Source organism: Phocoena phocoena, chromosome X (assembly GCF_963924675.1).
Source record: "Phocoena phocoena chromosome X, mPhoPho1.1, whole genome shotgun sequence".
Lineage (NCBI taxonomy): Eukaryota > Metazoa > Chordata > Mammalia > Artiodactyla > Phocoenidae > Phocoena > Phocoena phocoena.
Window position 1 is genome coordinate 55,075,374 of NC_089240.1, and position 21,372 is coordinate 55,096,745.

At 39.2% G+C, this 21,372-nt stretch overlaps 1 protein-coding gene across 9 annotated transcripts in view; it reads left to right on the top strand.

Moving 5' to 3' along the window:
• Positions 1-21,372, top strand: part of HEPH (hephaestin) — a 103,507-nt gene that overhangs the window by 29,163 nt on the left and 52,972 nt on the right. For 6 of the 9 annotated variants that reach the window (XM_065900594.1, XM_065900596.1, XM_065900600.1 and 3 more), the window contains 3 exons: positions 17,391-17,522; positions 19,959-20,170; positions 21,156-21,306. In XM_065900594.1, the coding sequence (XP_065756666.1) occupies positions 17,391-17,522; positions 19,959-20,170; positions 21,156-21,306 (495 nt within the window). The remainder of the gene's footprint in view (positions 1-17,390; positions 17,523-19,958; positions 20,171-21,155; positions 21,307-21,372) is intronic. The other 3 variants (XM_065900602.1, XM_065900603.1, XM_065900597.1) reach the window with 2 other exon arrangements.

The following is a 21,372-nucleotide window of genomic DNA, read 5'->3' on the forward strand; positions in this document are numbered from 1 at the left end:
AAAGCACAGAGCTGATATCCCTGTGCTCTGCAGCTGCTTCTCACTAGCTATATATTTTACATTTGGTAGTGTATAGATGTCCATGCTACTCTCACTTCATCCAGCTTACCCATCCACCTCCCCATGTCCTCAAGCCAATTATCTAGGTCTGTGTCTTTATTCCTCTCCTGCCCCTAAGTGGTTCAGAACCATTTTCATTAATTACATATATATTTGTTAGCATACGGTATTTGTTTTTCTCTTTCTGACTTATTTCACACTGTATGACAGTCTCCATGTCCATCCACCTCACTGCAAATATCTCAATTTCAATTATTTTTATGGCTGAGCATTATTCTATTGTATATATGTGCCACATCATCTTTATCTATTTATCTATCAATGGATATTTAGGTTGATACCATGTCCTGGCTTTTGTAAATAGTGCTGCAATGAACATTGTGGTATATGACAATTTTTGAATTATGGTTTTCTCAGGGTATACGCTCAGTAGTGGGATGGCTGGGTCATATGATAGTTCTAGTTTTAGTTTCTTTAAGGAACCTCCATACTGTTCACCATAATGGCTGTATCAACTTACATTCCCCCCAACAGTGCAAGAGGGTTCCCTTTTCTCCACACCCTCTTCAGCATTTATTGTTTGTAGATTTTTGATGATGGCCTTTCTGACTGTTGTGAGGTGATATCTCACTGTAGTTTTGATTTGCATTTCTCTAATGATTAGTGATGTTGAGCATCCTTTCATGTGTTTGTTGGCAATCTGTATATCTTCTTTGGAGAAATGTCTATTTAGGTCTTCTACACATTTTTATATTGGGTTGCTTGTTTTTTTGCTGTTGAGCTGCATGAGTTGCTTGTATATTTTGGAGATTCATCCTTTGTCAGTTGCTTCATTTGCAAATATTTTCTCCCATTCTCAGGGTTGTCTTTTCATCTTGTTTATAGTTTCCTTTGCTGTGCAAAAGCTTTTAAGTTTCACTAGGTCTCATTTGTTTATATTTATTTTTATTTCCATTCCTCTAGGAAGTGGATCAAAAAGGATCTGCTGCAATGTATGTCACAGAGTGTTATGCCTGTGTTTTCCTCTGAGGCTTTTATAGTGTCTGGCCTTACATTGAGGTCTTTAATCCATTTTGAGTTTATTTTTGTGTATGGTGATAAGGAGTGTTCTAATTTGATTCTTTTTTTTTTTTTTTTGCGGTATGCAGGCCTCTCACTGTTGTAGCCTCTCTCATTGCGGAGCACAGGCTCCGGACGCGCAGGCTCAGTGGCCATGGCTCATGGGCCCAGCCGCTCCATGGCATGTGGAATCTTCCCGGACCGGGGCCCGAACCCATGTCCCCTGCATCGGCAGGCGGACTCCCAACCACTGCACCACCAGGGAAGCCCTAATTTGATTCTTTTACATGTAGCTGTCCAGTTTTCCCAGCACCACTTATTGAAGAGGCTGTCTTTTCTCCATTGTATATTCTTGCCTCCTTTGTCAAAGATAAGGTGACCATAGTCCATTGGTTTATCTCTGGGCTTTCTATCCTCTTCCATTTATCTATATTTCTGCTTTTATGCCCGTCCCATACTGTCTTGATTACTGTAGCTTTGTAATATAGTCTGAAGTCAGGGAGTCAGATTCCTCCAGCTTGGTTTTTCTTTCTCAATATTTCTTTGGCTATTCGTGGTCTTGTGTGTTTCCATACAAATTGTGAAAAAAAAATTCTACTTCTGTGAAAAATGCCATTGGTAGTTTGATAGGGATTACATTGAATGTGTAGATTGCTTTGGGCAGTAGAGTCATTTTCACAGTGTTGATTCTTCCAACCCAAGAATATGGTATATCTCTCCATTTTACATCCTACTACTTTACCAAATCATTGATCAGCTCTAGTAGTTTTCTGGCGGCATTTTTAGGATACTCTATGTACAGTATTATGTCATCTGCAAACAGTGACAGTTTTACCTCTTCTTTTCCGATTTGGATTCGTTTTATTTCTTTTTCCTCTCTGATTGCTGTAGCTAAAACTTCGAAAACTATGTTAAATAATAGTGGTGAGAGTGGGCAAACTTGTCTCATTCCTGATCTTAGTCAAAATTGTTTCAGTTTTTCACCATTGTGAATGATGTTGGCTGTGCGTATGTCATATATGGCCTTTATTTTGGTGAGGTAAGTTCCCTGTATGCCTACTTTCCAGAGGGTTTTTATCATAAATGCATGTTGATCTTAGTCAAAGATTTTTCTGCATCTATGGAGATGAACATATGATTTTTATCCTTCAGTTTGTTAATATGGTGTATCTCATTGATTGATTTGCATATATTGAAGAATCCTGCATTTCCAGGATAAACCCCACTTGATCATGGTGTGTGATCCCTTTAATGTGCTGTTGGATTCTGTTTGCTAGTATTTTGTTGAGGAGTTTTGCATCTATGTTCATCAGCAATATTGGCCTGTAGTTTTTGTTTGTGTGTGTGTGTGTGTATGTGTGTGTGGCATCTTTGTCAGGTTTTGTATCAGGGTGATGGTGGCTTTGTAGAATTAGTTTGGGAGTGTTCCTCCCTCTACTATATCTTGGAAGAATTTGAGAAGGATAGGTTAGTTCTTCTATAAATATTTGATAGAATCCGCCTTTGAAGCTATCTGGTCTTGGGCTTTGTTGGAAGATTTTTAATCATGGTTTCAATTTCAGTACTTGTGATTGGTCTGTTTATATTTTCTATTTCTTTCTGGTTTAGTCTTGGAAGGTTGTGCTTTTCTCAGAATTTCTCCATTTCTTCCAGATTGTCCATTTTATTGGCATATACTTGCTTTTCGTAATCTCTCATGATCCTTTGTATTTCTGCAGTGTCAGTTGTTTCTTGTCCTTTTTCTTTTCTACTTCTATTGATTTGAGTCCTCTCCCTTTTTTTCTTGATGAGTCTGGCTAATGGTTTATCAATTTTGTTTATCTTCCCAAAGAACCAGCTTTTAGTTTTATTGATCTTTGCTATCGTTTCCTTCATTTATTTTTCATTTATTTCTGATCTGATCTTTATGATTTCTTTCCTTCTGCTAATTTTGGGTTTTTTTTTTTTTGTTCTCCTTTCTCTAATTGCTTTAGGTGTAAGGTTAGGTTGTTTATTTTTCTTGTTTCTTAAGGTAGCATTGTATTGCTATAAACTTCCCTCTTAGAACTGCTTGTGCTGCATACCATAGGTTTTGGGTCGGTTTTTTTTCATTGTCATTTATTCTAGGTATTTTTTGATTTCCTCTTTGATTTTTTCCGTGATCTCTTTGTTATTAAGTAGTGTATTGTTTAGCCTCCATGTGTTTTTAATTTTTACCCATTTTTCCTGTAATTTATATCTAGCCTCATAGAGTTGTGGTCATAAAAGATACTTAATATGTGTTCAGTTTTCTGAAATTTGACAAAGCTTGATTTGTGTCCCAAGATATGACCCATCCTGGAGAGCATTCAATGAGCAGTTGAGAAGAAAGTGTATTCTGTTGTTTTTGGATGGAATGTCCTATAAATATCAATGAGGTCCATCTTGTTCAATGTATCATTTAAAGCTTGTGATTCCTTATTTATTTTCATTTTGGTTGATCTGTCTATTGGTGAAAGTGGGGTGTTAAAGTCCCCAACTATTATTGGGTTACTGTCCATTTCCCCTTTTATGGTTATTAGCATTTCCCTTATGTATTGAGCTGTTCCTATGTTGGGTGTATAAATATTTCCAATTGTTCTATCTTCTTCTTGGATTGATCCCTTGATCATTATATAGTGTCCTTCCTTGTCTCTTGTAGTAGTCTTTATTTTAGAGTGTATTTTATCTGATATGACTATCAGTACTCCAACTTCCTTTTTTTTTTAAAACATCTTTATTGGGGTATAATTGCTTTACAATGGTGTGTTAGTTTCTGCTTTATAACAAAGTGAATCAGTTATACATATACATATGTTCCCATATGTCTTCCCTCTTGCGTCTCCCTCCCTCCCACTCTCCCTATCCCACCCTTCCAGGCTGTCACAAAGCACCGAGATAATATCCCTGTGCCTTGCGGCTGCTTCCCCCTAGCTATCCACCTTACTAAGTTTATTAGTGTGTATATGTCCATGACTCTCTCTTGCCCTGTCAAAGCTCACCCCTCTCCCTCCTCATATCCTCAGGTCCATTCTCCAGTAGGTCTGCATCTTTATTCCTGTCTGACCCCTAGGTTCTTCATGACATTTTTTACCTTAAATTCCATATATATGTGTTAGCATACGGTATTTGTCTTTTTCTTTCTGACTTACTTCACTCTGTATGACAGACTCTACGTCTATCCATCTCATTACAAATATCTCAATTTCATTTCTTTTTAAGGCTGAGTAATATTCCATTGTGTATATGTGCCACATCTTCTTTATCCATTCGTCCGATGATGGGTGCTTAGGTTGTTTCCATCTCCGGGCTATTGTAAATACAGCTGCAATGAACATTTTTGTACATGACTCTTTTTGAATTTTGGATTTCTCAGGGTATATGCCCAGTAGTGGGATTGCTGGGTCATACGGTAGTTCTATTTGAAGTTTTTTAAGGAACTTCCATACTGTTCTCCATAGTGGCTGAACCAATTCACATTCCCAACAGCAGTGGAAGAGTGTTCCCTTTTCTCCACACCCACTCCAGCATTTATTGTTTCTAGATTTTCTGATGATGGCCATTCTGACTGGTGTGAGATGATATCTCATTGTAGTTTTGATTTGCATTTCTCTAATGATTAATGATGTTGAGCATTCTTTCATGTGTTTGTTGGCATTCTGTATATCTTCTTTGGAGAAATGTCTATTTAGGTCTTCTGCCCATTTTTGGATTGGGTTGTTTGTTTTTTTGTTATTGAGCTGCATGAGCTGCTTGTAAATTTTGGAGATTAATCCTTTGTCAGTTGCTTCATTTGCAAATATTTTCTCCTATTCTGAGGGTTGTCTTTTGTTCTTGATTATGGTTTCCTTTGCTGTGCAAAAGCTTTGAAGTTTCATTAGGTCCCATTTGTTTATTTTTGTTTTTATTTCCATTTCCCTAGGAGGTGGGTCAGAAAGGATCTTGCTGTGATTTATGTCATAGAGTGTTCTGCCTATGTTTTCCTCTAAGAGTTTCATAGTTTCTGGCCTTACATTTAGGTCTTTAATCCATTTTGAGCTTATTTTTGTGTATGGGGTTAGGGAGTGATCTAATCTCATGCTTTTACATGTACCTGTCCAGTTTTCCCAGCACCATTATTGAAGAGGCTGTCCTTTCTCCACTGTACATTCCTGCCACCTTTATCAAAGATAAGGTGTCCATATGTGTGTGGGTTTATCTCTGGGCTTTCTATCCTGTTCCATTGATCTATCTTTCTGTTTTTGTGCCAGTACCATATTGTCTTGATTACTGTAGCTTTGTAGTATAGTCTGAAGTCAGAGAGCCTGATTCCTCCAGCTCCTTTTTTTGTTCTCAAGATTGCTTTGGCTATTCGGGGTCTTTTGTGTTTCCATACAAATTGCGAAATTTTTTGTTCTAGTTCTGTGAAAAATGCCAGTGGTAGTTTAATAGGGATTGCACTGAATCTGTAGATTGCTTTGGGTAGTAGAGTCATTTTCACAATGTTGATTCTTCCCATCCAAGAACATGGTATATCTCTCCATCTATTTATATCATCTTTAATTTCTTTCATCAGTGTCGCATAATTTTCTGCATACAGGTCTTTCGTCTCCTTAGGTAGCTTTATTCCTAGATATTTTATTCTTTTTGTTGCAATGGTAAATGGGAGTGTTTTCTTGATTTCACTTTCAGATTTTTCATCATTAGTATACAGGAATGCCAGAGATTTCTGTGCATTAATTTTGTATCCTGCTACTTTACCAAATTCATTGATTAGCTCTAGTAGTTTTCTGGTAGCATCTTTAGGATTTTCTATGTATAGTATCATGTCATCTGCAAAGAGTGGCAGCTTTACTTCTTCTTTTATGATTTGGATTCCATTTATTTCCTTTTCTTCTCTGATTGCTGTGGCTAAAACTTCCAATACTATGTTGAATACGAGTGGTGAGAGTGGGCAACCTTGTCTTGTTCCTGATCTTAGTGGAAATGCTTTCAGTTTTTCACCATTGAGGATGATATTTGCTGTGGGCTTGTTATATATGACGTTTATTATGTTGAGGAAAGTTCCCTCTATGCCTACTTTTTGCAGGATTTTTATCATAAATGGGTGTTGAATTTTGTCGATAGCTTTCTCTGCATCTATTGAGATAATCATATGGTTTTTCTCCTTCAATTTGTTAATATGGTTTATCACATCGATAGATTTGCGTATATTGAAGAATCCTTGCATTCCTGGAATAAACCCCACTTGATCATGGTGTATGATCCTTTTAATGTACTGTTGGATTCTGTTTGCTAGTAGTTTGTTGAGGATTTTTGCATCTATGTTCATCAGTGATATTGGCCTGTAGTTTTCTTTCTTTGTGACATCCTTGTCTGGTTTTGGTATCAAGGTGATGGTGGCCCCGTAGAAGGAATTTGGGAGTGTTCCTCCCTCTGCTATATTTTGGAAGAGTTCGAGAAGGATAGGTGTTAGCTCTTCTCTAAACGTTTGATAGAATTGACCTGTGAAGCCATCTGGCTCTGGGCTTTTGTTTGTTGGAAGATTTTTAATCACAATTTCAATTTCAGTGCTTGTGATTGGTCTGTTCATATTTTCTATTTCTTCCTGATTCAGTCTTGGCAGGTTGTGCATTTCTAAGAATTTGTCCATTTCTTCCAGATTGTCCATTTTATTGGCATAGAGTTGCTTGTAGTAATCTCTCATTTTTTTTTTATTTCTGCAGTGTCAGTTGTTACTTATCCTTTTTCATTTCTAATTCTATTGATTTGAGTCTTCTCCCTTTTTTTCTTGATGGGTCTGGCTAGTGGTTTATCTATTTGGTTTACCTTCTCAAAGAACCAGCTTTTAGTTTTATTGATCTTTGCTATCATTTCCTTCATTTCTTTTTCATTTATTTCTGATCTGATTTTTATGATTTCTTTCCTTCTGCTAACTTTGGGGATTTTTTGTTCTTCTTTCTCTAATTGCTTGAGGTGCAAGGTTAGGTTGTTTATTCGAGATGTTTCCTGCTTAAGGTGGGCTTGTATTGCTATAAACTTCCCCCTTAGAACTGCTTTTGCTGCATCCCATAGGTTTTGGGTCGTTGTGTCTCCATTGTCATTTGTTTCTAGGTATTTTTTTATTTCCACTTTGATTTCTTCAGTGATCACTTCATTATTAAGTAGTGTATTGTTTAGCCTCCATGTGTTTGTATTTTTTACAGATCTTTTCCTGTAATTGATATCTAGTCTCATGGCGTTGTGGTCAGAAAAGATACTTGATACAATTTCAGTTTTCTTAAATTTACCAAGGCTTGATTTGTGACCCAAGATATGATCTATCCTGGAGAATGTTCCATGAGCAATTGAGAAGAAAGTGTATTCTGTTGTTTTTGGATGGAGTGTCCTATAAATATCAATTAAGTCCATCTTGTTTAATGTACCATTTAAGGCATGTGTTTCCTTATTTACTTTCATTTTGGATGATCTGTCCATTGGTGAAAGTGGGGTGTTAAAGTCTCCTAGTATGAATGTGTTACTGTCGATTTCCACTTTTATGGCTGTTAGTATTTCCCTTATGTATTGAGGTGCTCCTATGTTGGGTGCATAAATATTTACAATTGTTATATCTTCTTCTTGTATCGATCCCTTGATCATTATGTAGTGTCCTTCTTTGTCTCTTCTAGTAGTCTTTATTTTAAAGTCTATTTTGTCTGATATGAGAATTGCTACTCCAGCTTTCTTTTGATTTCCATTTGCATGGAATATCTTTTTCCATCCCCTTACTTTCTGTCTGTATGTGTCTCTAGGTCTGAAGTGGGTCTCTTGTAGACAGCATATATAAGGGTCTTGTTTTTGTATCCATTCAGCCAATCTGTGTCTTTTGGTGGGAGCATGTAGTCCATTTACATTTAAGGTAATTATCGACATGTATGTTCCTATTCCCATTTTCTAAATTGTTTTGGGTTCGTTATTATAGATCTTTTCCTTCTCTTGTGTTTCTTGTCTAGAGAAGTTCCTTTAGCATTTGTTGTAAAGCTGGTTTGGTGGTGCTGAACTCTCTCAGATTTTGCTTGTCTGTAAAGGTTTTAATTTCTCCATCAAACCTGAATGACATCCTTGCTGGGTAGAGTAGTCTTGGTTGCAGGTTTTTCTCCTTCATCACTTTCAGTATGTCCTGCCATTCCTTTCTGGCTTGTAGGGTTTCTGCTGAGAGATCAGCTGTTAACCTTATGGGGATTCCCTTGTGTGTTATTTGTTGTTTTTCCCTTGCTGCTTTTAATATGCTTTCTTTTTTCTTTTTTTTTTCCAGAGAGCTTTTTTTTTTTTAACATCTTTATTGGGGTATAATTGCTTTACAATGGTGTGTTAGTTTCTGATTTATAACAAAGTGAATCAGCTATACATATACATGTGCTCCCATGTGTCTTCCCTCTTGCGTCTCCCTCCCTCCCACTCTCCCCCTCCCACCCCTCCAGGCTGTCCCAAAGCCCCGAGCTTATATCCCTGTGCCTTGCGGCTGCTTCCCCCTAGCTATCTACCTTACTACGTTTGTTAGTGTGTATATGTCCATGACTCTCTCTCGCCCTGTCAAAACTCACCCTTCCCCCTCCCCATATCCTCAAGTCCGTTCTCCAGTAGGTCTGCGCCTCTATTCCTGTCTTATCCCTAGGTTCTTCATGACAGTTTTTCCCCTTAAATTCCATATATATGTGTTAGCATACGGTATTTGTCTTTGTCTTTCCGACTTACTTCACTCTGTATGACAGACTCTAGGTCTATCCATCTCATTACAAATATCTCAATTTCATTTCTTTTTAAGGCTGAGTAATATTCCATTGTGTATATGTGCCACATCTTCTTTATCCATTCGTCCGATGATGGGCGCTTAGGTTCTTTCCATCTCCGGGCTATTGTAAATAGAGCTGCAATGAACATTTTGGTACATGACTCTTTTTGAATTTTGGTTTTCTCAGGGTATATGCCCAGTAGTGGGATTGCTGGGACAGCAAAGGAAACCATAATCAAAACCAAAAGACAACCCTCAGAATGGGAGAAAACATTTGCAAATGAAGCAACTGACAAAGGATTAATCTCCAAAATTTACAAGCAGCTCATGCAGCTCAATAACAAAAAAACAAACAACCCCATCCAAAAATGGGCAGAAGACCTAAACAGACATTTCTCCACAGAAGATATACAGAATGCCAACAAACACATGAAAGAATGCTCAACATCATTAATCATTAGAGAAATGCAAATCAAAACTACAATGAGATATCATCTCACACCAGTCAGAATGGCCATCATCAAAAAATCTAGAATCAATAAATGCTGGAGAGGGTGTGGAGAAAAGGGGACACTCTTGCACTGCTGGTGGGAATGTGAATTGGTTCAGCCACTATGGAGAACAGTATGGAGGTTCCTTAAAAAACTACAAATAGAATTACAATATGCTTTCTTTGTGTTTAATTTTTGACAGTTTGATTAATATGTGTCTTGGCGTATTTCTCCTTTTATTTATCCTGTATGGGATTCTCTGTGCTTCCTTGACGTGATTAACTATTTCCTTTCCCATATTAGGGAAGTTTTCAACTATAATCTCTTCAAATATTTTCTCAGTCCCTTTCTTTTTCTCTTCTTCCTCTGGAACCCCTATAATTCGAATGTTGGTGCGTTTAATGTTGTCACAGAGGTCTCTGAGACTGTCCTCAGTTCTTTTCATTCGTTTTTCTTTATTCTGCTCTGTAGTAGTTATTTCCACTATTTAATCTTCCAGGTCACTTATCCGTTCTTCTGCCTCAGTTATTCTGCTATTGATCCCATCTAGAGTACTTTTAATTTCATTTATTACGTTGTTCATCATTGCTTGTTTCATCTTTATTTCCTCTAGGTCCTTGCTAACTGTTTCTTGCATTTTGTCCATTCTACTTCCAAGATTTCGGATCATCCTTACTATCATTATTCTGAATTCTTTTTCAGGTAGACTGCCTATTTCCTCTTCATTTGTTAGGTCTGGTGGGTTTTTATCTTGCTCCTTCATCTGCTGTGTGTTTTTCTGTCTTCTCATTTTGCTTATCTTACCGTGTTTGGGGTCTCCTTTTTGCGGGCTGCACGTTCGTAGTTCCCATTGTTTTTGATGTCTGCCTCCAGTGGCTAAGGTTGTTTCAGTGGGTTGTGTAGGCTTCCTGGTGGTGGGGACTAGTGCCTGTGTTGTGGTGGATGAGGCTGGATCTTGTCTCTCTAGTGGGCAGGTTCACATATGGTAGTGTGTTTTGGGGTGTCTGTGGCCTTATTATGATTTTAGGCAGCCTCTCTGCTAATGGGTGGGGTTGTGTTCCTGTTTTGCTAGTTGTTTGGCATAGGTTGTCCAGCATTGTGGCTTGCTGTTCGTTGAGTGAAGCTGGGTGCTGGTGTTAAGATGGAGGTCTCTGGGAGATTTCCACCGTTTAATATTATGTGGAGCTGGGAGGTCTCTTGTTGACCAGTGACCTGAAGTTAGCTCTCTTACCTCAGAGGCAGAGCCCTGCCTCCTGGCTGGAGCACCAAGAGCCTTTCATCCACATGGCTCAGAATAAAAGGGAGAAAAAGTAGAGAGAATTAGTAGAAGTATGAGGAAAGTAAGAAGGAAAGAAGGAAAGGAAGGAAGGAAGAAAGAAGCAAAGAAGGAAAGAAAGGAGGGAGGGAGGGAGGGAAGAAGGAAGGAAGGAGGGAAAGAAGGAAAAAAGACAGAAAGAAAGAAGATACAGTAAAAATAAAATAAAGTATAATATAGTTATTGAATTAAAAACTATTTAGAATAAAAAAGGGACGGATAGAACCTTAGGACAAATGTTGGAAGCAAAGCTATACAGAGAAAATCTTACACAGAAGCATACACATACACCTTCACAAATTGAGGTAAAGGGGGAAAAATCATAAATCTTGCCCTCAGAGACCACCTCCTCAATTTGGGGTGATTCGTTGTCTAAAGGAGGGAAGGAAGGAAGGAAAGAAAGAAAGAAAGAACGAAGGTAAAGTATAATAAAGTTATTATAATTAAAATTAATTATTAAGAAAAAAAAATTTTTTTAAAACCATGGACGGATAGAGCCCTAGGACAAATGGTGGAAGCAAGAGTATGCAGACAAGATCTCACACAGAAGCATACACGTACACATTCACAGAAAGAGGAAAAGGGAAAAAAATCATAGATCTCGCTCCTAAATTCCACCTCTTCAATTTGGGATCATTCCTTGTCTATTCAGGTATTCCACAGATGCAGGGTATATCAAGTTGATTGTGGAGCTTTAATCCACTGCTTCTGAGGCTGCTGGGAGAGATTTTCCTTTCTCTTCTTTGTTCTCACAGCTCAGAGGAGCTCAGCTTTGGATTTGGCCCTGCCTCTGTGTGTAGGTCGCTGGAGGGCGTCTGTTTTTTGCTCAGACAGGACGGGGTTAAAGGAGCCGCTGATTCGGGGGCTCTGGCTCACTCAGGCCGGGGGTGGGGGGGGGAAGGAGGGGCACTGCGTGCGGGGCGGGCCTGCGGCGTCAGAGGCAGCGTGACATTGCAGCAGAGGCCGGCGTGACGTTGCACCAGCCTGAGGCCCGCCGTATGTTCTCCCGGGGAAGTTGTCCCTGGATCCCGGGAACCTGGCAGTGGCGGGCTGCACAGGCTCCGCGGAAGAGGGGTGTAGAGAGTGACCTGTGCTCGCACACAGGCCCCTTGGTGGTGGCAGCAGCAGCCTTAGCATCTCCCGCCCGTCTCTGGGGTCCGCGCTTTTAGCCGCGGCTCGCGCCCGTCTCTGGGGTTTGCGCTTTTAGCCGCGGCTTGCGCCCGTCTCTGGGGTCTGCACTTTTAGCCACGGCTCGCGCCCATCTCTGGGGTTCACGCTTTTAGCCGCAGCTCGCGCCCGTCTCTAGAGTTCCTTTAAGCAGCGCTCTTAAACCCCTCTCCTCGCGCACCAGGAAACAAAGAGGGAAGAAAAAGTCTCTTGCCTCTTCGGCAGGTGCAGGCTTTTCCCCAAACTCCCTCCCGGCTAGTCGTGGTGCACTAACCCCTTCAGGCTATGTTCAAGCCGCCAACCCCAGTCCTCTTCCTGCGCTCCGTCGGAAACCGAAACCCGAGCCTCAGCTCACATCCCCGCCTGCCCCAGCGGGTGAGCAGACAAGCCTCTCGGGCTCGTGAGTGCCTGTCAGCACTGATCCTCTGTGCGGGAATCTCCCCGCTTTGCCCTCCGCACCCATCACTGTGCACTACTCCGCGGTCCCGAAGCTCTCCCCTCCGCCTCCTGCAGTCTCCGCCCGCGGAGGGGCTTCCTAGTGTGTGGAAACTTTTCCTCCTTCACAGCTGCCTCCCACTGGTGCGGGTGCCATCCTTATTCTTTTGTCTCTGTTTTTTCTTTTTTTCTTTTGCCCTACCCACGTACGTGGGGAGTTTCTTGCCTTTTGGGAGGTCTGAGGTCTTCTGCCAGCCTTCAGTAGGTGTTCTGTAGGAGTTGTTCCACGTGTAGGTGTATTTCTGGTGTATCCGTGGGGAGGAAGGCGATCTCCGCGTCTTACTCTTCCGCCATCTTCAAGGTCTCTCCAACTTCCTTTTGATTTCCATTTTCATGTAATATATTTTTTCATCCCCTCGCTTTTAGTCTGCATGTGTGCCTAGGTCTGAAGTGGGTTTCTTGTAAACAGCATGTATATGAGTCTTGTTTTTGTATTCATGTAGCCAGTCTTTTGGTTGGAGCATTTAATCCATCTACATTTAACGTAATTATTGATATGTATGTCCCTATTATGATTTTCTTAATTGTGTTGGGTTTGTTTTTGCAAATTTCTTCCTTTTCCTGTGTTTCCAGCCTAGAGAAGTTTCTTTAGCATTTGTTGTAAAGCTTTATTGTCTGTAAAGCTTTTAATTTCTCCATCGAACCTGAATGAGATCGTTTCTGGGTAGGGGAATCTTGGTTGTAGTTTTTTCCCTTTCATCACTTTTAATATGTCCTGTCACTCCCTTCAGGCCTGCAGAGTTGCTGCTGAAAGATCAGTTGTTAACCTTATGGGGATTTTATTGTATGTTATTTGTTGCTTTTACCTTGCTGCTTTTAATATTTTTTCTGTGTATTTAATTTTCGATAGTTTGATTAGTATATGTTTTGGCGTGTTTCTCCCTGGATTTATCCTGTATGGGACTCTCTGTACTTCCTGGACTTTATTGATTCTTTTCTTTTCCGTATTAGGGAAGTTTTCAACTATAATTCTTCAAATATTTTCTCAGTGCCTTTCTTTTTCTCTTGTTCTTCTGGGACCCCTATCATTTGAATGTTGATGTGTTTAATATTGTCCCAGAAGTCTCTGAGACTGTCCTTAATTCTTTTTGTTCTTTTTTCTTTATTCTGCTCTATGGTAGTTATTTCCACTATTTTATCTTGCAGGCCACTTTTCTATTCTTCTATCTCAGTTACTCTACTATTGATTCCTTCTACAGAACTTTTAATTTCATTTATTGTGCTGTTAATCATTGTTTGTTTGCTCTTTAGTATTCTAGGTCCTTGTTAAACGTTTGTTGTATTTTCTCCATTGTATTTCCAAGATTTTGGATCATCTACTATCATTACTGTGAGTTGTTTTTCAGGCTGAGTGCTTATTGCCTCTTCATTTGTTTGGTCTGATTGGTTTCTATCTTGCTCTTTCATGTGCTGTGTATTCCTCTGTCTTCTCATTTTGCTTAACTTACTGTGTTTGGGGTCTCCGTTTCACTGGCTTCATGTTCGTAGTTCCCATTGTTTTTGGTGTCTGCCTTCAGTGGGTAAGGTTGTTTCAGTGGGTTGTGTAGGATTCCTGGTGGAGGGCACTGGTGCTTATGTTCTGGTGGATGAGACAGGATCTTGTTTTTCTGCTGGGCAAGACCACGTCCAGTGGTGTGTTTTGGGGTGTCTGTGAGCTTATTATGATTTCAGGTGACCTCTCTGCTAATGGGTGGGGTTGTGTATCTGTCCTGTTAATTATTTGGCCTATGGTTTCCAGCACTGCAGCTTGCTGTTTTTTTGAGTGGAGCTGGGTCTTAACATTGAGGTGGAGATCTATGTGAGAGCTTTCGCCTTTTGATATTAGGTGCGGCCAGGAAGTCTCTGGTAGACTCATATCCTGAACTCAGCTCTTCCACCTCAGAGGCTCACGCTGGAGCTCCAAGACCCTCTCAGCCAGTCAGCTCAAAAAAAAGGGAGATAAAAATAAAATAAAGAAAAATAAAATATTTAAAAGAAAAAAATATTAAAAGTAAAAACTATTTTTAAAAAAGAGGGAAAGAAGAGAGCAACCAAACCCAAAAACTAATCCACCAATGATAACAACCGCTAAAAACTATACAAAAAGAAAAAGAGAAACGGACAGAGAGAAGAACCCTAGGACAAATGGTAAAAGCAAAGCTATACAGACAAAAACACACAAAAAAGCATACACATACACACTCACAAAAAGAGAAAAAGGAAAAAATACATATGTTAAAAAAAGGAAGAGAGCAACCAAATCAATAAACAAATCTACCAATGATAATAAGCTCTAAATACTAAACTAAAATAAACATAAAACCAGAAACAAATTAGATGCAGAAAGCAAACTCCAAGTCTACAGTTGCACCCAAAGTCCACTACCTCAGTTTTGGCATGATTAATTGTCTATTCAGGTATTCTGCAGATGCAGGGTACATTAAGGTGATTATGGAGATTTAATCCACTGCTCATGAAGCTGCTGGGAAAGATTTCCCTTTCTCTTATTTGTTCGCACAGCTCCAGCTTTCGTTTTGGCCTCGTCTCTGTATGTAGGTCTCCTGTGGCCATCTGTTCCCCACCCAGACAGAATGGGGTTAAAGGAGTGGCTGATTAGGGGGCTCTGGCTCACTCAGGCCAGGGGGAGTGAGGGGTCCGGAATGCAGGGCGAGCCTGAGGCGGCAGAGGTTGGTGTGATGTTGCAACAGCCTGAGGCACACCATTTGTTCTCTCAGGGAAGTTGTCCCTGGATCTCGGGACCCTGATAGTGGCGGGCTGCACAGGCTCCTGGGGGGAGAGGTGTGTGTGTGTGGATAGTGACCTGTGCTTGCACACATGCTTCTCTTTTTTTTAACATTTTTATTGGGGTATAATTGCTTTACAATGGTGTGTTAGTTTCTGCTTTATAACAAAGTGAATCAGTTATACATATGCTCCCATATCTCTTCCCTCTTGTGTCTCCCTCCCTCCCACCCTCCCTATCCCACCCCTCCAGGTGGTCACAAAGCACCGAGCTGATCTCCTGTAGCAGCAACCTTAGTGTTTCATGCCCGCCTCTGCTGTCCACACTGATAGCTGCAGCTCGCGCCCATCTCTGGAGTTCATCTAGACAGTGCTCTGAATCTCCTCTCCTCACACAGCCCGAATCAATGGTCTCTTGCCTCTTAGGCAGTTCCAGACTTTTTCCCAACTCCTTTCTGGCTATCTGTGGTGCACTAGCCTCCTTCAGGCTGTGTTCATGCAGCCAACCCCAGTCCTCTCCCTGGGATCTGATCTCCAAAGCCAGAGCCTCAGCTCCCATCCCCCTCCTGCTCCAGTGGGTGAGCAGACAAGCTTCTCTGGCTGGTGAGTGCTGGTCAGCACTGATCCTTGTGTGGGAATTTCTCTGCTTTGCCCTCTGTGCCCCTGTTGCTGTGCTCTCCTCCATGGATCCAAATCTTCCCCACTGTCCACCCACCATCTCTGTCAGTGAAGGGGCTTCCTAGTGTGTGGAAGCTTTCCCTCCTTCACAGCTCCCTCCCAGAGGTGCAGGTCCCATCCCTATTCTTTTGTCTTTTTTTCCACTTTTCTCTTTTGCCCTACCCAGGCACATGGGTAGTTTCTTGCCTTTTGGGAGGTCTGAGGTCTTCTGCCAGCATTCAGTAGGTGTTCTGTAGGAGTTGTTCTACATGTAGATGTATTTTTGATGTTTTGTGGGAAGGAAGGTGATCTCCACGTCTTACTCCTTCACCATCTTGAAGGTTCTCGATATTTATTTTCATTGACTTCTAAAATTGTTTTTCTATTCTCTATTTTATTTATTTCTGCTCTAATCTTTATAATTTCCTTTCTTCTGCCAGCTTTGGGTTTTGTTAGCTTTTATTTTCCTAGTTCCTTAAGTTGTAAAGTTGGGTTGTTGGTTTGTGAACTTTCTTGTTTCTTAAATGTGTTTATAGGTATAAGTTTCCCGCTTAGCACTGCTTTTACTACCTCTCATCTTTTGGTATGTTGTGTGGTCATTTTCATTTTCCTCTACATATTTTGTAATTTCCCTTATGATCTCTTTTCTGATATTATGGTTGTTTAAAAGTGTGTTGCTTAATTTCCACAACTTTGTGAATTTTCCAGTTTTCCTTCTGTTATTGTTTTCTCACTTTATCCCATTGTGGATGGAGACAATACTTTATATGATATATTTTTAAGTCTATTGAGATTAATCTGTGGCCTAACTTATGGTTTATCTTGGAATGTGTCCTCTGTGCACTTGAGAAGAATGTGTACTCTGTTCTTGTTGGGTAGAGTGTTCTGTATATATTATATCTAGTTGGTCTATCGTGTATTTTGTCTTCATTTCATTGCTTATCTTTTGTATAGTTGTTCTTTCCATTATTGTAAGTGGGGTATAGGTTCCTAGTCTTTGAACAGAGGTGCGACATTAGGAGTAGCAATTGAGTAAAAACTAAGCCAGAAACCCTGAACTAGGGTTATAGCCACCAGAAGTACTCAAGGTATTGTCTTGGTATTTCTTGTTGATCTCAAAGTTGTTCCAGGCTAGGTTAGATGTGGTAGGTAATGGAAGAAAGGTAAGTGTAGAAGTGATGGCTAGACTACCTAGTCCAGGACCTGACTAGAAGTTATAATAATTTCATCTGTTTCAATTCAGTTTAGGATTGAGGCAAGCTCAGATTTTTAGTTGAGTTCTACCAGGAAATGCAGTTGTGGGAACTGGGATTGGACCTGACAGTGGAGTAGGAGAAAACCCTGACTTCAGGACCTGGTTCTCTTCCTAATCAATCATTTGAATTTGGGCAGATCAGTTCCAACTCTCTGAGCTGCAGTTTCCTCATCTGAAGAATGTTGATATCATCTGCCTTTTATACCTTTGAATGGTGATTGAAGATCAAAATGAGGTGGTGGACTTTAAAACGCTTTTTATAACTGTAAATTGCAATATACTTGAAAAAGATTATTCTTATTATTGCAGAGGAAAAACTTCTCTATCTTTTTCACTTCTTTTTTACTTTTCTTCCCTCTCCTACTTCCATCCTACCTGATCATCCTGTTTACATTACCATTGTCTCTCCTTCCCATTTTCCAGGGCCAGTGATCCGGGCTGAGGTGGGTGACACCATCCAGGTGATCTTCTACAACCGTGCCTCCCAGCCATTCAGCATACAGCCTCATGGGGTCTTTTATGAGAAAGACTCCGAGGGAACTGTGTACAATGATGGTGAGCAGGCAGGGTTTCAAGTAATGTGGGCTGCAGATAATAACAGGTACCTCTAGAGTACAAATAAATAAAGGAGTGAAAGAGAGAAAAAAAGGCAGAATTAACTGCCATGGACGGATGTTGTTGAATGAATGTATGATATTTTAGTGAGACAGAGCTGGGATCAATAAGAGACAACTACTTTTAAATATATTTAAATATAGTCTGATTATGAAAGTACATGTATTATGGAATTTTGATAAACATGGAAAATTATAAAATAAATAAAGTTCATTCATAAGTAAATTGCCAATATATTTTATATACCTTTTAACATTTCTCTGTGTTTAACAAATTTATATATTTAAAAATTTGTGATGATATATTTTGTATAGTTTGGTGTCTTACTATTTTCACTTACCATTATATTGTGTCTATTTTCTATGTCATTATAATCTTGTAAACATTTTAATGACTATATAATACTCTAACACATAGATTTTACCTTATCTTCTATTATTTGGACATGTAGGTTGCTTTCATTATTTTTTAACATTGTAAATCATGTTGCAATGAATGAATATATATATTTGGTTTGGACTACTACCTTAGGAAAAAATCCTAGAAGTGGGATTATTGGGTAGTTAATTTCTTGTTTTCCCTGAAAATAATATTAACACCTGCTAACCTCAAGCCAAAAATACCAAAAAATACTGAAAGCATAAAGGGCAAACTTACAGACGAATCTGGAATAAAAGAACATTCTACAATGCAACTGGTCTAGTATCTTCAAGAAATCAATGCCATAGGGAAAAGAATTAAAGAGACAACACCAAGGGCAATGTGCAAACCTTATCTGGATGTTAGATGATATTAGGGTATTTTCTTAGGCCTGGTAATGTTATTATGGTAATATAGCAGATGCTTACTGATGTATTTAGAAGTAAAATGTCATTATGTTTGCATTTCACTTCCAAATGATTTAGAAAAAGTAAGCATACACATAGATTTAGATAAATTAAAGATGGCCAAGTCTGTGATAAAATAGATAACCAACAAGGACCTACTGTAAAAATAAATAAATAAATAAATAAATTTTTAAAAATACAAAGAGAAAAAAGGTGGCCAAATGTTAACAATCAACTCCACGTGGTAGAGTAATTATCGCACTATCTTTTAAGGTTTTTTGTATGTTTAAAAATTTAAAGAGTTAGGAACAATGAATGAATAAGAAAAAATAAGTTAAAGCCATCCTAAATTATACCACCATATGATAAATTATACTACAAATATCCTTATGTATGCTTCTTTGCCTACTTTTATGATTATTTCATCAGAATATATATTTAAGATGTGGAATTATATCAGAGGGTGCACACATGAAAATTTCTGATACCTATGTCCAAATTGCTCTCTGGAAAAATTTGCAGTCACATCAATTTGGAATTCCATCAACAGTTACCAAGAGGGAGGACACATTTTCTTACAACCTCACCAGCAGAAGGCAGCCATTTTAATCATTGTCAAAATGTCAGTCTTGTAAGCAAACAACAAAACTCACTGTTACTTCTATTTGCATTAGGTTGAACATTCTTTTCAGTATTTATTTTGTATCTTACTGTTTTTGTGGACATAAACTTTTTAAGGCTTTTGATACATTCTGTCAGCATTTTTTCTAAAATGGTTATTTTTATTTACACTTACCCTTTTTATAGGTGAGTGAGAGGAGTAAGTGCCACTTGAACCACTTATCACCAGAACTGATTATTATAATTTGTAAAATTTTGTTAATTTTAGGCAAAAATTATATTTTGTACAGGCAAAAAAATTATATTTTCACTTGTACTAATTTGATTACTAATAGGTTTGAACATATAAAATAAAACTTCTGTGCATTGCCTGACCATGACTTGTGTCTATTTAAGGAATTACAGCCTTAGTATCATATATACACACACACGCACACACATCCATACAAAACATATACACATCCATACATACATGAATACACATAGAGAGGAAAATATGTTCAACAATTAGAACCATTCAAAGATGAAACAGGCTATGATGGTAAGTAGTGAGTCTTCTATCTCTGGATACTTTTAAGCAGAGGTAGGACTACAAGAGGAGATGAATGTATGTTTTTAAGTGAGGGATATTCCAAATAAGTTTTAAAAGTTCTTTCAATCCTTGGGTCCTATGAGTTTGGAAAACTGAAACCTAGGGAAATTTAAATTTCCCCAGTTCATATCACAAGTAGTGGCAGAACCAGAAACCAAACTCTAGTCTCTTGACTCCTACTCAGAACCTTTTTTAATATTCTATATTTTATGTTGCTGCTTCTCCTACTGCTACTCTAAAATGCCTTTGTAGATTATGATCTTTACTTCACTGTTTGGAGATGATGATACTCACTCTAGCCAATGTGAGTAATGAATTCTATGTCTTTTCCTATAGGCTCATCCCACCCTGGCTTGGTGGCTAAGCCCTTTGAGAAAGTAACATACCGCTGGACAGTCCCTCCCAATGCTGGCCCCACTGCTCAGGATCCTGCCTGTCTCACCTGGATGTACTTCTCTGCTGCTGATCCCATAAGAGATACAAATTCTGGTCTGGTGGGCCCCCTGCTTGTGTGCAAGGCCGGTGCCTTGGGTGCAGATGGCAAGCAGGTATTGCCATGGTTTCTGGCTGGAAAGCCTGCTGGGAAGATGATGAGGTTGGGTTGCTGAATAGGAGTTAAGCATGGAACTGGGTTCTAGTAGTGAAGGAATAAAAACAAAAGTTATTGAATCAGAAATTAATAGTTGGTGACTTCATGCTATCTTGCATGCTATTCTTTTGTTCACAAACTCATATCTTCCTTAGTCTCTATTCCTTTCTATTTTATATTCTCCCAACATCTCCTCATTGTTTTAACCTCAGTGGCCCTTAAACCTTGCTCCTAATTCCTAACTCTGCCCTACTATTTTCTTGCCTTCTTTCATAACCATCCCATAAATCTTAGCTGTTTAACCTTGAGCAAATTACTTAACCTCTCTTTGTCTCAGTTTCCTCATCTACAGTAAAGGGTTAACAATAGAAGAAGGTATCTTGAGTTTCTGTGAACACTAATTAAAATAATCCATATAAAGTGCTTGGCACAGTGTCTGATACCTAGTAAAGACTCAGTAAATGTTAGCAGTAATAATAATAATATTACTAAAATTAATAATAAAATAGTAGTTAGTAATTAGTATAATTATTTTTTCTTTTATTTTCTAGCTTCTCTATTCCCATAGAATCCTCTGCCACTCCCTCCCCGATCTCCCAGCCGTCTTCCCCCACTCCTTCCCTTAATTGATTCCAGGCTCTCTTCTATCACACTCATCAATCTTGTGCACAATCTTGTGCCTCTTCCCTGCCCTCTTTCATACATCCCTCCCCTCCAGTCTTATCACTTTATTCTAACCCCCTTCACCCACCTGCAATTTGAAGTTACCTGAGGAAAAACTTTACAGCAACAACTGCAGCTCTAGGCAGGAGATATGGGCTTGGATCTGTGTTTGGAAAAGGAAATGGAAAATAATCAGGGATCATTGGGTTCTGGAGCTGCACAGTCCACAACTGCTGAAACTGTGGTTATTCCCACTCTGTTTTCTTCCACTGGGACTACAGAAAGGAGTGGATAAAGAATTCTTTCTCCTTTTCACTGTGTTGGATGAGAACAAGAGCTGGTACAGCAATGCCAATCAAGCAGCTGCTATGTTGGATTCCCGACTGATCTCAGAGGATTTCAAGGGTTTCCAAGACTCTAATCGGATGCATGGTATGGGGAGTGCTTTTACCCTAAGCTACAACTGAGAGATTATAAGTAAAATCTAGCCTAGATTTA